Raw genomic sequence first — 23,054 nt, forward strand, 5'->3', positions numbered from 1 at the left:
TACTTTTGTAGCGTCCCTATTGAAAAACCCCTTATAATATTAAAGCAGATCCCAAATATACCTATGTCTGTATAAGCCCCGTATGGTTCATATCTACACTAAAAGAGAACTAAATATTTTATTCATATGCCACTTACTGCCAAACTTTCCGCTCATCCGCAAACCAATACGACTATTACGCGCCGAATCGCCACGACTTGTGCTCGGCTTATTCAAATCGGGCATGTTGAAGTGTTGATGCTCGACTACGACGGGCATTTGTTGAGGTGATCGTTTGCTTGACGAAATCATATTAAGCGGATTTGCGCCAGCGACGCTATTGCCACTACCCGGAGCGTTTAAAGTAGAAGCACTTGAGGAGAGCTCAAGCAAGAATGTGGCGTTTTCACGCATTGTTGTATAAATCTCGGAGTTGGCGATCAGTGACGTTGTCTTTACGCCGAATAAATTTAGTTCATTTGCTGCAAAAAAAATTACAATACATTGAACAGAGAACTTAAAGTGCCATTTTGAGGTATACTTACAGGTAAGTACCACGCCCGGTGCGTTATTCACATTGTTGACATTCTTACTTGCAGTCATGTACTTCTCGCGGCATTCATCGCACATCAAGAACCAACTGGACGCACCCTTGCCACCCTCACCGCAGTTACCGGCCCAACCCTCACAGAAAATGCCCACAGAATTGTAACCTTTGCCTTTGGCCGATTTCCCACAACCGGGATGTACGATGCGCATGTGATATGTCACAGGTATTGGTAGAAATACCTCACAGATCTCACAATATGTGCCATCGTCCTTCTTCCTCCGTCGCATCTTCTTCGCCATATCACGCTCGTTAGACTCTTGCTTTTCTTTCACATCCGCACTTGGCTCACGTGTGGGCGTACCATTGCCACCAACAGCAGCGCTAACACCGACACCGACACCGGCAACGCCACCGTTCTTCTCGCGATCCATTATATTCGTTTGCATCAGTTGCACGCAGTTGGTGCACACCTGCTCCCATAGATAGACAAGACAACGCAGCGCTGGTGGCAACACAGTCACCACTTCGGGCAACGTGTGTAACTTTTGCTTTTCACCACCCTCCGAATCTTCACCGCCACCCGCTCCTGAACTAGCTGTCAAATTTTTGCGATGCTTACGATTATTCAGCGAAGAATTGCCGCTCTTCGTAAGCGTCTCCAGCGTGGAGGGTCTGATATTCAAATAGGTGCCAGCATTTGCCACCTCAACTGAATGCCGCTGTTGTGCTTTTTGCTCGCGTGACAGCTGGAGACGGCTATCTTTGGAGTCACGGCGTGTCACAACTGTGGCGCCCTCTTTGGGAAGTGTTGGATGAAATTTGAGAAAACTAGCGCATGCCATAGCATCATGCACGAGTCCCTCATGCCAAAGGAAAGCCGCGAACACAGCGCGTATACTTTCGGCTAACGATGGCGGCATTGCACGTTTGATCGGCCCAATAACACTGCGTTTACTGGGCGACGATTTTGGCACCGTTGCTGAATTCAGAGAAGCCCCAGCCTGATTAAGTGGTGGCGGCCAGACTGGTGGGCTCGAGTCGTCTGTGCTGGCAGTAGTGCTCGCTGTCTTCATCTCGCCAAATAAGATTTGATCCTGTGTGGTGACGCCACCCCCAGTGGTGGTTGTTGTAATCTGTAACATGCTCATATCATCTTCGAGTTGTGTCAAATCGGGCTCCTTAAGCGCTACAGCGGCATCAACACCACGACTCGAAGGTGATGTGGTACGTCGTAGGCTGGACATCAATTTACGAGGCGAATGCTTTGGTGTGGAAAGTAAAGCAGCCGTCTGTGATGGTGTGAAGCTTGTCATACGTATTGTTGATATATCAAATGTGGCCGCAGCAGACAAGGGTGCATGTTCCAACTCCTTCGAGCTTGAATCTTGTGTAAGTGAGCTAAAGAGCCCTGAAGTTTCCGAAGCTTCAGTAGATTTTATGCTAACGCTCGTTGACTCAGTAGAGCTTTTGCCAGTTGCAGGTATTTGTACAGGACTGGAGCTGCGTGGTACACTGCCTTGCGCATGTGCACTGTTACCATTGCAGCGGGTATCTTGTCCACCCATTACGCGTACTAACTCACGCACAGAAACCGTAGACATTACTTCAGTTACGTCTGAGCGCTTACGTTGATGTTCCTTGGCCGGCGAGGGCGGTCCACCAGCAGCGGCAGAGCCTGGACCATCCAAAGTGTCACCTTTAAACCATTTCTGTAGAGCTTGTAGTTTAATAGCGCCACCACCGACGACGCCAGCAATAGCCGAACCGATTTGTGATGGACTCGTATTTTGTAATGAATGCAAAGACAGTAGATCGGCTTGCTGTTGTTGCTGCGACGATGAGGTGCTGTTAGTCTGCGTTGAAGATTGCATATCGAAAACCTTTTGTATTTCACTATCTTCGGATTCCGACTTTGTCACGCTAGGGAATAGAAATGGATTTGTGGAGGTATGTGAAAGTTCAGATGACTTTGGCGGTGTGAAACGATCTTGCGAGAAGTCAAAGATCTTCTTGTTTGGAGACACGGATTTTGTCTTGGATGGCGATTCAATTGGTACCGGTGAAACGGGTGATTCAACATTATCCAACAAAATTTTATGACGCGGCTTAGAAGCGGACTTTCCACTACCACCACCACTACCAACTAGCATGGCAGTGCCAACACCAGCCGATGCATCGGTGGTACTGGTTCCGGTAGTGGTGGTTGTAATTGTAGTCGTAGTTGTCGCTGCACTCGACGTACTACCAATCTCATCTATTGGATGTAGTAGAGTCCGCCCGAAATGCTGATTATACTGCAAACACCACGCTTCAGTCGGATACCAACCCATTGTACAATGTTGCCGTATCGACTCCGTCGAAAGTCGCAACCATACACCGTCGTCATTCTCAATCTCATCGATGAATGAAATGACGCCATTCAACTTGATGATGCCCACCTGCTCGGACTGCAGTGTGGGATGTGAGCGTATGCGTAAACCCGCCGTGTTTTTGGTGAAAAATTTACGCAACTTATTAGGCGGTTGTGGTTTCTTCAACGCTTGTTTGTGTGAGGGTGGTGGTAAACCGCCTTCTTTCACCTCCACACGATAAACTTCTTCCAAGAGTATGCCATCAATGTTGACTGTGAGGCAATAACTGCCGACTGAATTTGGCGTCCAGTGTACGCTGAATGTGCCATCTTCCAAGTCTTGCGCGTAGAGCGTCTCGGTGATGCGTGTCTGTATGGGACTGCTGAAGCGCAACTCTTCAAAAGAGTAATTGCCGTAGGGTTTCATGAATGTTATGGCTTTGAAACACATTTTCTCTTTAATTGTTGGCTCGTAGTTAAGGCGAGGTGGCGGCGGCACTCCACCGTATGAAGTGTTGTCCGTATAAGAGCCGCGTCGCATTTTGATGTTGCCATTGCCAGAAGCGCCGGTCGGAATGGCTTTGATTTCCACCTATAAGAGAAAAATATAATTAAACATTATAGTTCACTTGAAGTGTTCAGTTGGGGCAGGTTTTCCTTGGATGGTAAAAAAGGCGTATTTTACCGTTTGAGTATACTCTGGTCAAACTCACATATTGGGAGGGCTCATTGACTAACACCTAAAAGGGGTAATGGGAAAATCTAGGCTCATCTGTTCATTATGAACGTCTACAACGATGGTATAAATCTATCAGCGAGGAAGTAACTCTTATGCCCCGCCAGCCTAGAGACAGTATCGGAAGCCCCGAAACTAAGCTCAAATGTAAAACGACAATCACTTATTCATCTTAAATCTCTCGATTACCGAAACAGATATACTACATATGTATATAGATATATAGATATAGATCTTTGCATAGACACTAGCGATTAAAAAACGTTTTCTTTGGAAAATAATGGATTTTTTATAAAATTTTGTATATATAAATCTTGCATTTCAATTTTAGAAAAAGCACTTTTTATGGTAAAAATACTTTCAATATGGAAGAAAAAATTACAACAGGAAGATTTCAAAGAGAAAAGCTTCCATAGCGCGTTAGAGAATGACATTGAAAATGTTCTCTCCAAATTGGAACTAGATATCTTAAAAACTCTTCGTTTGAGAGTGGAAACCGTTTTGAAAAACACCATTCTGAGAAAAACGCGTTTAAAGATTGGAGTCGCTCCGTTCCCCACTCTGTTTCCTTTATACAAGAAACGCTATAGCGACTGTAAAAACTTGAATTTCGATTTCAAAATTTGAGAGAATGTTTATTACAGTGTATACTATCCGATATTGCAACAAAAAAAATCGGTTTCTCGAAAATTTCACACTGAGACGATCCCTTAATAAAACTATTATTAATTTTGATTTGCTACTATTATATGAATTATTTTCCCCTATAAAGTACTAATTTATTTCAGCTTAAACACTACATACATATGATCTTAGACATACATACATATCGGAGACCTATAAAGCTTTCAAAAAATTTAGCTACAAAGCCATTAAGCCGTAACATACAAAAAAAAAGTTGTTATACTTGTCTATCAGTAAAAGTATACCAAGACTCTGTGCCAAATGTCACATCAAAATCATCATTAGTGTTTAGTATAAGCTTTTCTTTCTGAAGCACACAAAGTGCATTCTGCGATTTTTACGATGAGTGAAGTTATTGAACAAAAAGTTTCATTAAATTTTGTGTGATCGATTATTAACAGTCAGAGATCTTCCTAGCATCGTTGGAATATCGGATTGATAAGTGAAAACCATTTTGAAAGATCATTTGAGCCCAAGAAAAGTGAAAGCACGATTGGTTCCAAAATCACACAATTTTTTCGAAAAACAGCGGCGCGTTAACGTCTGTGACACAATGCTTTCCGATTACCAGGATGCGGTTAAACGTATTATTACTGGCGATTATATAATCTTGGATCTTAGCTCACCAACCACGAGAAAAAAAACGTCAAAGCAGATCAAAAATCAAGGTTATGTTGACAGTTTTCTTCGATTATCGAGGTGTAGTGCACTTCAAATTCTTTCCGTCCGGCCAAATTGTTTACAAGGAATACTATTTGAGTGTTATACGTCATTTACACGAAGCTATTCGTAAAGAGAGGCCGAAATTATGCTCCGACAAGGCTTGGTTTTTGCACCACAGAAATTGACTTTAACAACGTTTCGAGGATTGGAAAAACGTTGACACGAGTATATTTGGTACAAGTGGGATAACTTTGAGGAGGCCGACATAGAATATGAAGAATAAATTAAGAGTCTTAAAATTTTTAACAAAGTCTTAATATTTTTTGCTCCTAGTAAGTAGTATTAAATGTCATCCTTTCCAGTTAGTATCTTTTTTGCCTTACTTATCAATTTGCTAAAAATTCTTTCATGAGTAATGAACGATTCTGGATCTAGAAGTATAATACAGTTGTGCAGTATTTCAACATTAGTTGCTCTAACGCAATACAATACTGAACACATTGCATAAAATATCCTAAGTGATTTTTTATCGAATTTCCATTCCATACCTGTTTGTATGAAAATAGAAGTTCTCTGAAAGTCATTTGTAAAACGCCTTAGATGTGATACTCTCCAAATTAATTTGTCTAACCAATATAAAGCAAAACAAAATGCAGACTCACCTTCAATTCGGGCACCAGCACAGCATCGCCATATTGATCGCGTATGGTCACAGTGATCTGGGTTGGCCAGCCATAACGTAACGGTTCGGTTATTGTATTTAATTCACATCTAATTGGAATCAAAATGAAATGAAACGAAAAATTTCGTAATAAAGAAATCAGTAATGTATATATGTATGTAACCAAATAAAAATGCAATAACAAGAAATTACGTGATAAACAATGCAACTTACTTATTTGGATCGAGACGTGATTCCGGTTGCAGCCAAGCAGCCAAACGAGCGCCAGACGAACCCGGTGCGCCACTAATGAAATCTTTGAGAAATTGACGTTCATTTGATTGGGAACTGAAATGGCATAAAAGGAAATAAAGAAGAATTTAATGCATGTTGGAGAATGCTTCACACAAATTACGTGTGTTTAAAGTAAAATTCACTTGCTAAGCGAATTAAGTAATCTAATCATTTTTCATTTAACAGGTGGAGCGATGGTAGCCGTAGACATTTATTTATTGTACAATTAGAAACACTACACACTGAAGCCAAAAGCGGCTATAAAAGCACTTAGCTATAAAGAAACCGCTGATGGTGGAAAATCTTCGAATTAGAATTAGAGGTTTTACAGCGAAAAGAAAAACCATTTATAATTCAGAGTGCGTCTGCGCCAAGCATTATGAACAAATAATTTTCTGACCGTTTCTTTAACTGGTTTTCATCGGCTTACGGCTTTGTTCTTTATGGCTTTCCTTACAAAGATTTCATTTTAACCCTTTCAAGTTCGTTGTTGGTAGCTGTGTGCTGTGAGAAAATAGAAGTCAGATTTAAAGCCAGAGTTGCCGTTTAGTGTATAAATGTTAGTTGAAAAAAATAATTTGGTAAGTATGTATGCTTCAAGACCGAAGCCATACTCTTGTTCGAACTCCCAGAGGTGATCTAGTGACAGATGTCCAGAGCGTACTAAAATTATGGAGGGAACACTTCTCCAGCCTTCTGAATGGCAGTGAAAGCATAACACCAAGAACCCGATTCCCCAATTGATGACGATGGAGCGGAATTTCCATTGCCCGACTATGAAGAAGTCCGAATAGCAATCACTCGCCTGAGAACGATCAAAAGGGGCGGGGGCCGATGGATTGCCGGCGGAGCTATTCAAATACGGCGGCGAAGAACTGATAAGGAGCATACATCGGATGGTCGGACGAAAGCATGCCCAATGATTGGAATTTCAGTGTGCTCTGACCAAACCACAAAAAGTTAAACCTCACAATCTACGCCAACTACCGTGGAATAAGTCTCCACAACATCGCATATCAGGTTTCATCGAGCGTACTGTGTGAAAGATTAAAGCCCACCGTCGACAAACTGATTGGTCCTTCATGAGTGTGGCTTTAGGCCTGGAAAATCAACATATGACCAGATATTCATCATGCGTCAAATCTTGGAAAAGACACGTAAAATAGGATCGACACTCACCACCTCTTCGTCGATTTCAAAGCTGCCTTTAACAGCACGAAAAGGATCTGCCCTTATGCCGCGATGTCTGAATTTGGTATCCACGAAAAACTAATACAACTGTGTAAACTGATGTTAAGCAATATGAAAAGCTCCATTAGGATCCGGAAGGACCTCTTCGAGCCGTTCGATACCAAACGAGGTTTCAGACAAGGCACATCGGTGATATTGACTGGTAACACTTGGAATCTTCAATTAGTTATTTATCATGGCAGGTCAGTTTGTATGACATACATATAGTATATGCTATAGTGGTCGGATCTGAATAATATGTATATTCGGAGATTGTGGCATTGCCGTGGACTGTATAAAATTTCGTGAAGACAACTTGTAAAACAAAATTTTTTCTTTACATGAGCTTGGTTTTGATCGATCAATTTCTATGGCAGTGTATAAAGCTTAAGCTGCGCATTTGTCGAACCGTTGATATATGTACATATGTTTTAGTTATCCGATATAGGTGGTTCGGACAAAAGAGCTGATAGGACTTATTAAACCAGTTCAGGGTATAAAAACAAGGACAAAATAACCTCAAGCTGTCGTTACAAGATATTTTATTGTTAGTAGAATCTTTTGTCAAGCAACATTAAGTCATTCTCTAAATCTAAGTTTTCTTCGACATTTTTATGCAATAAATGTGATAGAAATATTTTGTATGTGGTTATATTTTCATATATCCTTGATTGAGACATTTGAAAATTTATTTATTTTTTAGTTTGGATATCAAAAAGGCCCAAAATATTAAAATTCTGATAAGTAGAAAAAATATTTATGTGGCAACACTGCTTTAAGCCTATTTATTTCATAACAACAAATGCACTGTGCGCCACGTCAAACTGTCTACTCGCCGTTGTTTCGTGATTTTCAAGCAATCGCAGGCGGCAATTAATAAAACTTCGCTAAAGCCGTTGACTGTCTACAAATTGGTAGTTACACATACATATGTATATACAGTATACTCATACATATAATAATATAAATGCATATATCAGTACATATGTAGCAATATTTGTTGGTAGCCTTATGGCTGCTCGTACGTCACAAAGTCAATGCAGTTAAAAGGCACGAATCGACAAATGCGGCGTGTATCCCGGCGTGCGCAGGCGCTCGCATCTCTTATATCCATTTCACAAACACACACACATATGTAGTTAGATGTGTGTACGCTCCAGTCAGTGCATTGACGTTTTGCTCATCAACGCGGCGTAGACGCCGAGCTATGCCTGAAATGATCAGTCGGCGATGTGGGAACGTGTCGTACGTGCGCGCACAAAGCAAGTAAACGGTGGAAAGGGCAATAAAACACAAAAAACGTGATAGCCACAATAGCAGGAGCTGTTATAAGCGCATATGTACATATATTATAAACAAGGCAACCGCCTTGAAAAACAGTAAAGCAGACAATGAATGCATGAATGAAGTAAAATGAATGTGATCGTGTGCGTAACCGAAGCTCAACTCAGCTGGAGATGGGCATAACAAATCTGTTCTTATTTACGAGTTGTTACTAAAAGGCCAAATCTATAATTGCGATGTGATAGCGCTCATAAAGATACATCTAAACAGCTAGATATTCCTATAATTCAAGAATATACATACATACATGTAAATATTTAATAGCACCACCATAAAGATATATGAAAGTTGGGCTTTCACTTTGTTAATGTCGATTCATATACATATATACAATTATAATTCATATAAAAACAAACAATATACAAGTAGAACGCTGTAAATTTAAATATTCATATCTTAACCGAACTGAAAATTATTTTTACTAAACGACTTCAATTTAAGTGCTTACAAAAAAGCCGCATTTTCAGCCTGAGTTTTCCAATATTCCTACAGTCTCTTCTATCAAGAGTGAACAGAAACTTTTTGTATTTTTGATCTACCGCTTGCTTGATTTTGTTCGTAATCAAGAAAGGTTTGATTCGTATTGAAATGTTAAAATTTCAAAGAAGCTCACGATTGATTCCACAGTACACCAATAAACAAGATGTATGTAGATCTATGTATGTACATATGTATCATATAAAATAATTTGCTTATCTGTTTCAATGTTCCGAATGCTCATCAAATATGGTTAACCGACAGATGGCGCTAGGGTAAAATAGATGCAAAACAAGTAAGGAAGAGGTAAGTTTGTGTATAAGCGAAAATTTCATGCTTTTGCTACTTGCAAGGGTTAAAGCCAGGGAAGTACGTTCATACATATGGCTTGCTAGTTATATGGGGTATAGGGCGAGTTTTCACCCGATTTTATTAATTTTAAGCACAAATAATTAGAAAAACACGCTCTTTCTATTTTATTAAGATAACTCATATATTGAACCATCTATGCAGTATAAAACCACGCGGAAGTTCGAAAATCTGTACATTAAATATATGGGGACTAAGGGAAGTATTGAACCGATTCAACTTATTTTAGACACTCAGGTATACTGCGTTCAGGAAAGGATTCTCTCTCTCTCTCATAATTTCAATTATATATTTCACACACTCACTGATATTTTCGGGAACAAGGTCAACTATAAGCAGTGGGTACTCATATTTAGTGTCTAGACAGTGCCTAAAAACTCTCGCTAAGCATCGCCAGGGTCTATTTATTTCCGCAACAAATATTTACGATCCAATATTGTACATAAAATAACTTGCATGTATTTGAAACGCTTAAATTTATCTGTCCAATTTGTGAAAAGCTTTCTCTTCATTTCAATAATCATTTCATGCAAAACATTTTTTTGATTGGTTAGGTTAGGTTAGGTTAGGCTGGTAAGCTCATGTCATACGCATAGGCCACCTTTGGTCCTTAGCTATGTCAGATGAAGTGTTGTTATGTAGTTCATGAGAAGTAGTTATCTTTTGGGATGCCAGCGATACCTTTTCCAGTGTCTCATACCGCACAAGAGATGATTCATTGTTTCCCTGGTGCCTTGCTCTTGACATTTCCTGCAGTCATCTCGATCTCTCAGCCCCATACTGCAGGCGTGTGCCGCCAGTCAGCGCCATTCTGCAGCCATGTGGGGTTGTCAGTCGGAGATAAAGATAACGAGATTGACATGCCCAACCGCCCAAATATTTTTTTGGGATTTTTAAATGGAATCCGTTTCTATTGTATACTAGATTTTTGAATTCTTCTCGCTTTTCTTAGCTTGAAATGTGAACAACCGAAAAAAGGCAAAGAGTTGTTCCTAACTTGGCATACTAGTATAAAAAGCATACATTTTGACTCGGTTTCACACATTGATGATACTTTTTTGATTGCACGTCCATGGACAACTTGTTCAAACTACTCACGCTAGATGTAAATTTCTCTAAAAGCTATTTATCACAAAAATTCCTGAATAAATAATACAAAATAAAGCATTTCACCACAAATGGTTTCCGCATTTACCATAAAATCTCATTAGATTTTATTATACGTGGCACCTGTTATCAGGATAACTCGACCAAGAGCTCACGTCTTGAATTTTAATGAGCCAAAAAAAAGACAATAGCCGAATACAAAAGCATTATGGTACATACATACATACATATATATTAGAGGCTTGACGTTGAGTCTTCAATGGGATAAAATGAATACACAAACTAAGAGAGCGTCAACAATTGAGTGAGTTGTAAAAATTGAGTTAAAACAGAGAGAAAGAATTGAAAGAGAATATTTTAATTGAGTGGTTGAGCAATGATGCTCTCTTCTCTTTATGTGTAGAGAATATAAATAATAATTTCTCCACATAAATTTCAATTCTCTGGGCGATTTGGCTTATCAGTTATTTCAATATCTCAAATTTCTTGTGCGATCAAATAACCCTACAATTGTACGTTCGCTGAGTTTAGCGACAAACTGTGGAACAGTTGACCTTTATAGTACGAAACCAAACTGTAAAATGAAGTGATATTTCTATGTTAATACATTGTGAATTATAGATACATACATAAGTATGTATGTATATCGTGGCTTTCTTCAAACGACTTTACAATGACTATTAAAAGCTTTTATTATTAAAATTGATTTTTATTATAAAAACCAATGTTCTTCTTGTAAGGCCTTCTTTTCCCATTACAAATTATCTATGATTTGATTTCAAGATCATTAAATTGGTCGAAAAGATTTATATTTTTTAGGTTTTAGTAAATAATATTTTTCTCCATAAGAATGGTAAGGCGAAAAGACTGTTATTCGAAAAATTTCGAAATTATACTTACATATATCGAGTTTTGCAATCGGGATGATATGACTATATAGTGTCTTTTCGGCCATTTTTAATATCTCATGATCTGCAATTTTTTTTTTCATCGTAATCAGGATTGTTTACAATTTCATCACAATAATCGTTCTCCAATTTCAACTTTTCGTGCGCTTTTACCATTTTATGCTCGTAATAAACTTCCACCTATGCTCGTCGAATTGCTGAAAATTTCGGGCATACATTTTCTTTAGGTAATATTCAAGTGCCACTAAGACAAAAAAGGACCGTTCGAGATAATGAAAATATTACTGCCGTTCGGCAAGTGTTGATGAAAACCGCAATTTGTCGATTCAAAGGCGTTATCAAGAATTGAGACTCTCTCAAACCACAACCTGGCGGATTTTGAGAAAGTATTTGGACTTGCATCGGTATAAAATTGTTCTCACTCAAGAACTGAAGCCATTTGACCACCGTCAAAGTCGTGAATTTGTGGCTCATGCCTTGGAACAACTGGAAAACGACAACGATGTTTTTAGGAAACCCATATTCTTCGATAAGTCTCACTTTCATCTGAGTGGTGCAGTAAATAATCAAAATTGTCATTTCTAGTGCGAAGATAATTTACAAATTATTCTTAAACAACCAGTAAATTCACCTAAATTGACAGTTTGGTGTGGCTTTTGGTCTGGTGGAATCATTAGTGGGTACTTCTTTCGAAATGATGCCATGAGTGACACCGTTACTGTCATTGGAGAACGATATTGATCGAGGATAACCAACTTTTTATGGTCACAAATGGAAGAAGTTGATCTTGATATCAACTGGTTCCAACAAGACAGGTATACGTGTCACATAGCACGTGCAACAACCGAATTATTGCGAGAAAAGTTTGGAGATTCGATTGTTTCAAGAAATTGTGACATTGAATGGCCTTCAAGAAGTTCTGATTTTACACCATTAGACTACTGCTTGTGGGATTATCTGAAGTTATTGGTATTTAACAATAAACCAGACTCTGTTCAAGCTTTAGAACTCAATATTGAACGTGCCATTAATGGCATACGACTTGATTTAGTGGAAAAAGTGGTCAAAAATTTAGTTCATCGAATTCATTCATGCAAAAGAAGTCGCGGAAGCCATTTGAATGATGTTTTATTCAGAACTTAATTGCATTTATTGTACGTTACATTAAATAAAAAACATTCGAATTTTCTTAACAATTAGTGTGTTTTTTTTTTGTAAGAAATCATATCACTCTTATTGAAAAAATATTCTTGCTTTTGATAACTTTGATTTCTGAATGGTTGCCATTGGCAAATATTGTTGAATAATAAATCAGAAATTTCGATTTCTTCGTGTTCGGTCACTACCGTGATATGTTATGAATTACGAGATAGTACAATTTACTGCTGGGTTTTTGAGCATAGGAGTGAGTAGGTGCATCGGTGCGAGTAAATATGTTTGTCAAATGTCCGCCTAATGTGCATATCTGATTGGAATTATATTGGAGTGCGTCGTGGATGGGTCTGTATGTATACACATGTCTATTTTTATTCTTTTTCATTGAGGCACTCGCATTTGTGGTCTATGAGAGCACCAACTGAAGAAGCTAACAAGTGATTTTCCGCATATTTTATCTCTTTTACTTTTATAATTAAATCTCCAATTTATGTTTGGAAGAGATTTCCAGGAATTAATGGCTAAAAAAATAACCACAACAAAACCGCACATGACACACTGAGATTGCAAGTGTTTTGCTGGATTTCGTATACGCACACCCACTATATACAACATGCTTTCCAAAGTAAACAGGACTTTTTGAATCTAGCGCCCCCTGGTGGCGCCATCTATATATCGACTGGTGCGTTAGAATCTGCTGTCTTTATCGATTGCCCAGTGAGAATTTCATGACATTTCATCAATTAGAAGTGAAGTTATTGCGTTTTAAGTGTCAGTATGTTTGTGTTATCGGTGCGAAAATGAGCTTCGAACAAAAAGCCAACATAAAGTTTTGTTATAAATTGGTAAAACTTTTACCGAAACGTTTCAATTGATTGAACAAGTCCATGCTATGATGATTTCCTATCCCGTAGCAGAGTGCACGAGTGGTTTCAACGTTTTCAAAATGGTTGTGAGGTCACAAATGATGATCAACATGTGGTCCAAACAAAATCCGTGATCACCAGAAATTCCATCAAAACTGTGCGTAAATTCATCAAAAATCAGCCGAAATCATCATTGAAGTTCATGGAAATGGAATTTAACATCTCCAAAACATCGATTTATCGCATTTAACATTTGTGCTTACGAAAGGTGTGTGCACGGTTTGTTCCGCACAAATTGACTGACGAAAAAAATTGCTCAGATCGATCGACGCTTGTGACCGATTATTTGACCAAAAATCACACTTTAACCATTAACTACTCCCCGTATTCACCTGATATGGCACCGTGCGACTTCTTCCTTTTCGGAAAAATGCATTTGCTCATGAAAGGAAAGCGTTATGCAGACGTAGAGGCCATTCAAAAGTCTTGCACCGGCATAGGTACTGGCGGCCATACGAGCCAACGAGCTAAAACACTCGCTCGACATGCTTTTGGACCGTGCAAAAAGCTGTATTGATGTAGAAAGAAACTATTTTGAATAAAATAAATTGATCTGACCGAAAAAACAATTTGTTGTGTTTTTTTTAAGTCCTGTTTACTTTGGAACGCCCTTGTATGTAAGTAAATATGTTGCACGTGAGTACTTATCAATATATTTTAATTTTTGTGTTTATTTACGACATATTTACACACAAATAGTTTAATAGCTGATCCCCAAAAAGTGAGTGGGGATATTAAAAGAATATGTTTGAACATTTATATACATACATACATATACATATATGTATATAGTATACTTTTATATTATTTTTGTATATAAATAGGTATATAAATATATTGAGAAATTGGTTCTTAAAAAGAGAGCTAAGAGTGTCCTCGAATCAGTATTTATGCCCTGAACAAGGCTTATTAGTTTGTAACACCCAAAAAAAGGTCGGATGCATTAAAAAGTGTATATAAAAGGTGATCCATTTCGAGGTTCCATACTTTTTAAAGTATAAACACAGAACCTTCAAATTTAATGGGAAATGTTTATTATCATTCGAAAGAACATTCTTTGGCATTCATTTTATGAATATTATCACTTCCAAATCTCAGATGGTCCATCCGTTGAGTCCAATTTTCCATGACTCGTTCGGGCATTTTGACTGGTGGCTGGCGAATGACACGCGTGATTTTTTGCTCCAAGGCTTGAATCAAAGCATAACTGTCTGGATAGACTTTAGACATTACATATCCCCACAGGAAAAAGTCGAACGGTGTAATATCACACGATGTTGGTGGCCAATCGACCAGCTCAAATCATGAAATTATCTGCTCACCAAATGTCGCCGAGATCACAATCTTCAACAGACTACAGGCATCAAATATTCGGTTATCGTGGCGTGATAATAGTCGCCATTGACGGTTACGTTCCCACCGACAATACTTTTGAAGAAATATAGAGCGATGATGCCACCGGCACACAAACCAAACCAAACTGCTGAGTTTTGGTTTTGAGTGACCTAAGCTCGCCTTAACGTTTAAGTCAAAAAACATTTGGGCGTCAAAAACTAGTAAAATTTTGTTTCTGTTTGATGACCTAAGTCGTTAACGTTTAAGCAAAAAACCAAAAACTAGAAAACGGTCTTTTTGATGTAAATCGTTATAAGAAATGCAGCCGTAATTTTTTTATATCTCATTTTGTTATTTTGTTTTTCTTTTGTTGAATTGAATATCCCTAAAGATCTCAACTAAAACCATATTGAAATAATGTCTGGTACCACTTGCTGTTATAGAAAAATACCAAAACCAGACCAGTCCCACCCTAGTTGTGAAGTAGTTTAAACTAGTTTATTTCACAGCAGGGTATATGTACATTATGAACATACATATATATGTACATGTGTATATACTTTTTCCTTTAGCATATTATAATTCAATAACACCAAAGTCGCATTGGGAAAACGAGCCTTCCAGCCGAATCATGGCTGATATAATAACCATAAGCATATCGCACCGACGATCATATGCAGGTACAACTGTGTATGCATGTGCTTATGATATGTATATGTACAAATGCAGACAAAACTACGAGGAAATTGTTTTTCAAATGGGGACGAGGGTGCCCGTCAACTGCATTGGCTTCGAAGTGTCTGTGTAAAGTCATTCTGAATGAGTCTGTGTGCATTTTCAGTTGGTAGAAATGGGGGAATCAACGCCTCAATGCTTGCTAACAACTGTTGCTATGTCAAATATGTAGAGCACTCTAGTTTGGCCCTTGCTAACTCTCTCTGCGCTTTGTTCGGGAAGGGCAACAACATGAAAATCGGTATGGAACTGAAATGAAAAGAGCAATGCCATAATCAGCGGTAGACAGCCACCACAAAGCTGTGTTAGTGGGCTTTTTTGTTTGCATTATAATTTTTATTGTTGTTATTGCCTTTGTAAGCCTTGACTCATGCAAACCTCTAAAACCAAACACTTGGGCAACAAATGCTCATTCTCGGAGGGGAGCGGGCGGTATAACAATATGGTCTGCGTAGTATGGAGGCTCGAAGTGCGCCATGTGCGGCTATCGGACAATGCTCCCGCGATATCACAGCAAAACAAAAATGTATATGTATGTATGTGTAATTATGTAAATGCAAGCTCTTTTTGAATGCCGAATGCCACTAGACACGTATGCACGCGTTTTTATCATTCTTTAGTCAATTGTTTGCCTTTAAAAATGCAAAACACATACAACATACTTATGTATGTATAATATATTTAAAAAAAAAATAGGTAGAATATGCATAATTATGCTCTCCCCTCATTTATGGTATTATAATACTCACTATTAAATTTAGAAGCCACAAATGTCACCCTAATGAGCGTACTATTCGTAACTCCATCACCCATCTTGAGACCCTGCATTCATTATTGGATAATATTCGACCGAATAGACAATGTCCAGCATGCAGTGAAGAAAATAGTATAGCAGCCGCAGTTGAAAGTGTACACGAAGACCGTGTTAATTCGGCTCTTAAATTGAAAATGTACAAAATACTGCTTGTGCAAGAACTGAAGCCTTTCAACCTTCTCTTTCTTGAAAAGTTCCAAGAGGATCCAACGGTCTTGCCAACAGGTGCTACTTCGGATTAAGTAGGCACTTGAGAAGTAAGGTCCTCTCTTGACGAACAAAAACAAAACTCTATAAGTCACCAATTATTCTCGTCCTACTTACTATATTGTGCGAGATGTGGACGATGACAACAGCTGATGAGTCGACGTTACGAGTTTTCGAGAGAAATGTTCAGCGGAAGATTTATGGTCCTTTGCGCATTTGTCACGGCGATGGAACGATGAGCTGTATGAAATATACGACGACATTGTCATAGTTCAGCGAATTAAAAGGTCATGTCGTCCGAATGGATGAAAACGCTTCTTAAAGTTTTCCATGCAGCAACTGCCGGGGGGAAACAGAGGAAGACCTCCACTCCTTTGGAAAGATCAGGTGGAGAAGGATCTGGCTTCGTTTGGAATCTCCAAATGGCGCCACATAACAAAAAGAAGAAACGACTAGCGCGCTGTTGTTACCTCGGCTATAACCGCGAAGAAGGAAGGTCTAAAAAATGTGTACCAAGTTTCATTAAGATACTTATATCAAGTTTTATTCAATGTTCGCCTTCAAGGACAGACGGACAGAGAGTCATTCGGAACTCAACTCGTCTTGTCATCCTGACCTAATAGTTTTACGCGATAGAAACAACCGTTAGGTGAACAAAACTATTATACTCTGTAGCAACATGTGCAAGAGTATAAAAAGTTAGTAATAATCTAATGGAGGTTTAATGTTGCGAATATATGTACTTACATAAATATTGTTTATGAGAAAATTTTCAATGCTATTGTATTATAACAATAAATGTTATCACTTAACTGTAAATTAACCTTAAAACTTATTTTAAGATAAAGGAGTAATTCCAGTTTGTAATTTATTGACGTTTTTTAACTATAACAAAACAAGGCAATCAAATCACATTGAAATGTAAATTTTCCCGCAACGAAATGAAATCGGCTTAAAATTCATATACATACATACATATGTATGTATGTACATACACACGTGCACATACATACATACATACATAAATACTTATGCATGTAAGAGAAAAGCTTCAATCAAAACAAATGTCTCAAGCTCGAAAGCCAACAATTGCATAATATTTCACAACGAAAATTAATAAAACAAAAGACCGTATATGCATACATACATACATATGTATGTATGTAAGTGATTAGAAAACCGGTTGTTGCATGCAACAGCATAAATATGTAGCACATGAGTATTTACATATGTACATACATAAATACATAAGCGTTAATTAACCCATTTTCAGCAGCGTTAAAAGGCAACTGCATACATTGCTCACACGCCCTTTTAAGTGCCAAGTTTGTACTTATGTACTTATATGCATTTAAGTATATATAATGTGTGTTTGTATGTATGAATTGAAGCTGCTTTGCTACGTCACTGTCACGGTCAATGTACCAGCGAACAACCGAACAACCCACTGGAGAGTAGCCGAAGCATTTCAGACGACCAACAGCAACAAGTCGAAACATGCACACACAAGAATATGTGTGTGTGCACAAGGCGAAAATAAACAGATAGATGATACATTATGGACACATCTCAATATGAATGAATGGCTGAAGGAATGAATGAATGCCACTCATTGTCATAAGCGATTGACGAATTTTCAATAACCCCATGAGATTTACAGCTAGCTTAGCTTGGCGTCGCCTGGAAGAATGTGCTTTGTAGTGTCTAGTAATAAATTGAATGCATTTATTACGTTTATTTATTTGTTTAATTGTTGAGTTTTTATTTTCAATTAACAAACAACCCCGAAATGACACACTTTCGTCTATGACTCGCCACCGTCTCACTTCTCGCCACCTCATTCGTTCTTATCTCATGGGTTCGGTTTCACTTACGAAATTTTTTATGATTTTTATTGCAGTGAGCATCGAACACACGCACACGAACATACACCCGTTATCCGCCTTCACGCCGCATTTCCATCAGCGCATTACCAATTTTGGTTTGTTGAATTTTTAAGCGCTTCTTGCTATCAAAATAATTTTAAATGGAAAGCAGATATGACTTTAGGAATGTATGTTTGTATGCACATACATACATACATGGGTATGTATATAAGTATATACATATCACAAACTATTAAATTAAATTTAAGGCAGGAAAAATATATCAATTTGGTGCACCGAAAACCACCCTGAAAGTGAATTAGACTGATATAACATATTTATGTATTGCTATTTATATACTTACAAACATACGTATGTAAATGTATGGGGAGTATGGATATTCAGGCGCACCACTGAATGATAGCACACTTTCGTTTAATTGATAAATCAATTACAATAAAAAATCTTGAAATCGGTATGTTGAGAATTGGTAGCAAACGATGGATACACATATACACACACAAGTAGTACATATGTATGTAGGTTCTTATCTGCATGCTATATTAACAGGACTTATGATTCTTTCTAAAATACTCCACCCTTGAGGTAAACGTAAAAATATAACTCTACTACAAGCCATACTAGCTGTTCTGAAGAACTGCTCAACACAACATAACGTCCCTTAAGGGGATATATGTATCTAGGTACTTATAAATTAAAAAAATATATATATACATATTTACTTCCATATATTTCTGTTTTGCATAAATATGGAATCAACATAAATATGCATGTACATACATACATATGTATATAGTATATTTTGAGACACATTTCCAAAATTTTAAGTTGATCCGGAAAATATAGTAGTTTTGAAGGTAAAAGCGTATTTGTAAAATTTTTTTAACTTAGTGTAATCGGCTCTCCAAACTTTAAACTCGTTTTACTCGAAACTCCTACACTGATCCTTTTGAAATTTTTAGACGATCTTCTTAGATATAAATATTTATGAGTTAATGATCGAAGGAATACAATTTCGCTGTATTTTTTCAAACCAATAAAAATATATTTATTTATAGTTTTTTTTTTTTTTTAGTTTTGGTTAGAGATGATTTTAAGCAGAAAATTCTTCTCCATTAGCCACTTTTTTCGGAAGTCTTATTGGAGATCGGTTGCAGGGTCAAGGGAATTCAAAATGAATAGACGACTATTAAAGTACATTAAACTCCGTAAATGTAAATTTTTATTTATTTATTGAAAATATATGGTTTTCTTCTTCGTTTACTGCTATACTTTTGCTTCCCAACCTAAGTACGATGTTTACAACAGTCGTTGTTTTAAAGATAACTCAGGAGCACACTAAAAGTATACATATACTAAAAGTTCCAATAGCGAAAATGTGTCAAACAAATTTAAAGTTTGTTTTGGACAAAGGAACCAAGGGTACAGCTAGCAATCCGCACTGGATTTAATACGAGTTCATCATTAACCACCTTGACTGCCTTGTCCTTTCGAAAAAGGTCCTCTCTAGGACTTATAGTTTGGTAAAGTCAAAAGCCAACACATAAACCAATTCTCAAAGAAGTTTAGAATCTATCGGTGGCACAGTTTCCTGAACCACTGATAATAAATATTAAGGAAATATCAGGAATTGCAATTATTGAATTTATGTATATATGTATGTATGTATGTGGGATGGTATTATGAACTGATGAAGTTTTACCCAACTTTGAGTTAAAAAAAATTTGTTAATTTTTCATGTGTCTCTAGTATAGCAATGGCTCTCAACATTTCCATTAGATCGAATGAAAACATGCAGTTTGAGGTTTTGTGTCAAACTAGAAGTCCTATCGAGGCATATGGTATGGGAATTTTAGTATTGATTAACCGTTGGAAAGCTTATATTGACAAAAAAATTCGAGCTCTTTTACAAACAGGAAACATTTAGTTTTTTTTAACTATCTGAGTCTAGACAATGGTAGGACTATCGCAGCCATTAAATTATGAGAAATCTGAACCAACTTTGGTTCCTGGAGGTTGAGCCAGAATCTGCAAACTAAGCCATGATGGTCTTACTATAAACGCTAAAGTGTTATTTCTCCCAATTTTCACTGAATTAAGCATGTAATAGCAATTGGCCATGGATATAAATATAAATTTACTTTCATATTTCATATGGAGTTCATTGACCGAAATATGACAGCTGCGCATTATTTACCGATATCGATTGAATGCTATGACTCAATTTGTAGGTAGCGTTTGATTTGTAATATATTAACAAATACGAGTATGTACATATGTATGTATGTTATATATATGTATATACACAAATAGATATGCCAACATTTTCCTTATCAATTGTTACAGATAAGATTAAATACAGGCATTGCTGCAATATTCACTCCTCGAGCGTACTCGCATGGATTAATATATGCACATATGTATGTACTTACGTATCATGGAGAGACACTCCCGCTCATATTAATTTAGGAAGGAAAAATAGTAAATTTCTAGATGGCTCCCCATATCATTGAAAAATAATATTATAGACTCAATATCGGGGTGACATTTTTAAATATACATACATATGCATATGGTTTCAATCGGACTTTGGACCGTTAAGAAATAATATAATTACTATTATAATACTGTGTAATACTGGTTAATAATATTGAAGACTTTCGTCAAAAAATTTTGAGTAAGAATGGTACTTTATACAAATCCTTTCACAGCCCCAGCAGAGACTACGCGCTCTCAGCACAGTCCACCTCTCAATGTTCTAGCAGTTCTAAACGGAAACAATTAATGTGGTAATATTGAACATTTAAAGAATGCCAGTTCCATTAGCTGTTTAAAAATAACACACATAAGCAGATTTGCGATAGTTTAGAAGGCTTTCACGATAGCTGATATCCCACTATAGGAGTTTTCCATCGGGCTTCTCAAAGCACTGTACATAGCAGTCCAAGTGGCATCTCCCTCCAACTTGAGGAATCATCCACCTAACATAACCTAACCCAGTAGAACAAATCTATATATATTATATATTATGGGCAGAGAGAGGCACTTTGAAGGCTTTGAGTCGGTTTTTGGCAGGAGAAACTTTTAACAAAATCGATCTGTAGCTAAAAAAGCCTTATGCCGGTATTCTGCTTGTCACGATTGTCTCATGTCTCTAATTGTCACAATCGTAATGTAGTGATTCTGTTAGTCAGGAGTCTCAGTTTGATATTCTGGCAGATACAGTATAGTAGTATACCTACAGAGTGGACGCACAAAGCCAAGACGTGGTAAATGAGTAAATGCACTCGGATAGTCTTAAGCGCCCACTCTGCAGGCACCCTCACACCACTTATCGGTATTCAAAAACTATAGAAAGGGTATGTCTACATACATACATATGTACATCGAAAACAAATATATTTTCTTCATATATGGTATGTACATACATACTTATGTTCACATCTCAGTTATCAATTTTCGCACACTTTACCGTCACTTGTCATGTATTTAGTCATTTCATTTCTTGGTATTTAGATTGCAAATATTTCTTCAAACAGCGCGCAAGCATTTAGTAATTATCTTTCGCATATATTTTGTATAGAAATCTGTTTTCCGCCTTAATGTCAATGGCCATGAAAACAAGCAAGACACAACTCGATCACTTGTTTAATTTTTTGCTAAGAATGCGGCGTGTTTTATTGATTATATCTGCTAATATACGAGTATATTAAGTGATCAGTAGCAGGTCTTTGATAAAAAAGAACACTTGTTTATAAGCTTGATTGCAAACAGTGGTGATCATAATATTGGTATCACATTTACAAAAACGTTAAAAGGGGAGGAGTACTCAAGTGACCCGGTAAACTGTTGCGGAAACAAAAAAATAACGTTTCATTTGGTTGCAACGCGGCTATAATACACTTCACAAATAAAGAAGATTCCTCACAACAACTAGATCGGTCCGTTTTGTATGGCAGTTTTATGCTATGGTGGCACGATCTGAACAATTTCTTCGGTGATCGCAGTGTGGCCTTGGCAAATAATCAATGTCGAATTTCTTGAAGAAATCTCGTAAAATGAAAAAGTTTTCCTTACAAGCACTCTATTCCTATCGTTCAGTATAGTAGCTATTTTAGTCAGACATCGGCCTTTCGGACAAATGAGCAACATCTTGGTGCGAAAAGGACGGGTTTAAAATTCCAGATCGTTATCTCAAAAACTGAGAAACTAGTTCGTATATATAGACGTTCGGAGCGACGGACATGGCTAAATAACATCATTAGTACTTCGGGAAACTCACATGATCTAAACTTGAAAGACCACTTTGAAGATAATTTTCAAAATAAACATTTAAGTGAATAATTCGAGAAGAGGAGAAGCTTCAACGAAATATTATATAACTCCTCCTAATCACAAAAAGGTCAAAAAATACCAAGTTACTTCAGGGAGGCATTAAGCATGGATAGAGTTTAAAATAACACAAATTGACTTAAAATAAAACTGATCATCTGATCAAGCGGCTCCACACATTTTGGTTAAAATTTTGGATACGAAGCATGTCAATGCCAAACTCGTATCAAGAGAGCTGAATCCTTTGCAAAAAATACGTCGAGTTTAGATCACAAACGAGATGCCAGACGACGTAGCTGAAAACCCTAGTTT

The 23,054-nt window shown here is 37.4% G+C and overlaps 1 protein-coding gene across 2 annotated transcripts in view; it reads right to left on the minus strand.

The window, feature by feature from the left end:
• Window positions 1–23,054, minus strand: part of LOC126758928 (E3 ubiquitin-protein ligase highwire) — a 161,467-nt gene that overhangs the window by 11,455 nt on the left and 126,958 nt on the right. For both annotated transcript variants that reach the window (XM_050473380.1, XM_050473379.1), the window contains exons 21-24: window positions 5,858–5,971; window positions 5,625–5,733; window positions 525–3,471; window positions 138–461 (exon numbers count right to left, since the gene is read on the minus strand). In XM_050473380.1, the coding sequence (XP_050329337.1) occupies window positions 138–461; window positions 525–3,471; window positions 5,625–5,733; window positions 5,858–5,971 (3,494 nt within the window). The remainder of the gene's footprint in view (window positions 1–137; window positions 462–524; window positions 3,472–5,624; window positions 5,734–5,857; window positions 5,972–23,054) is intronic.

Source organism: Bactrocera neohumeralis, chromosome 5 (assembly GCF_024586455.1).
Source record: "Bactrocera neohumeralis isolate Rockhampton chromosome 5, APGP_CSIRO_Bneo_wtdbg2-racon-allhic-juicebox.fasta_v2, whole genome shotgun sequence".
In the NCBI taxonomy this organism is placed as follows: domain Eukaryota; kingdom Metazoa; phylum Arthropoda; class Insecta; order Diptera; family Tephritidae; genus Bactrocera; species Bactrocera neohumeralis.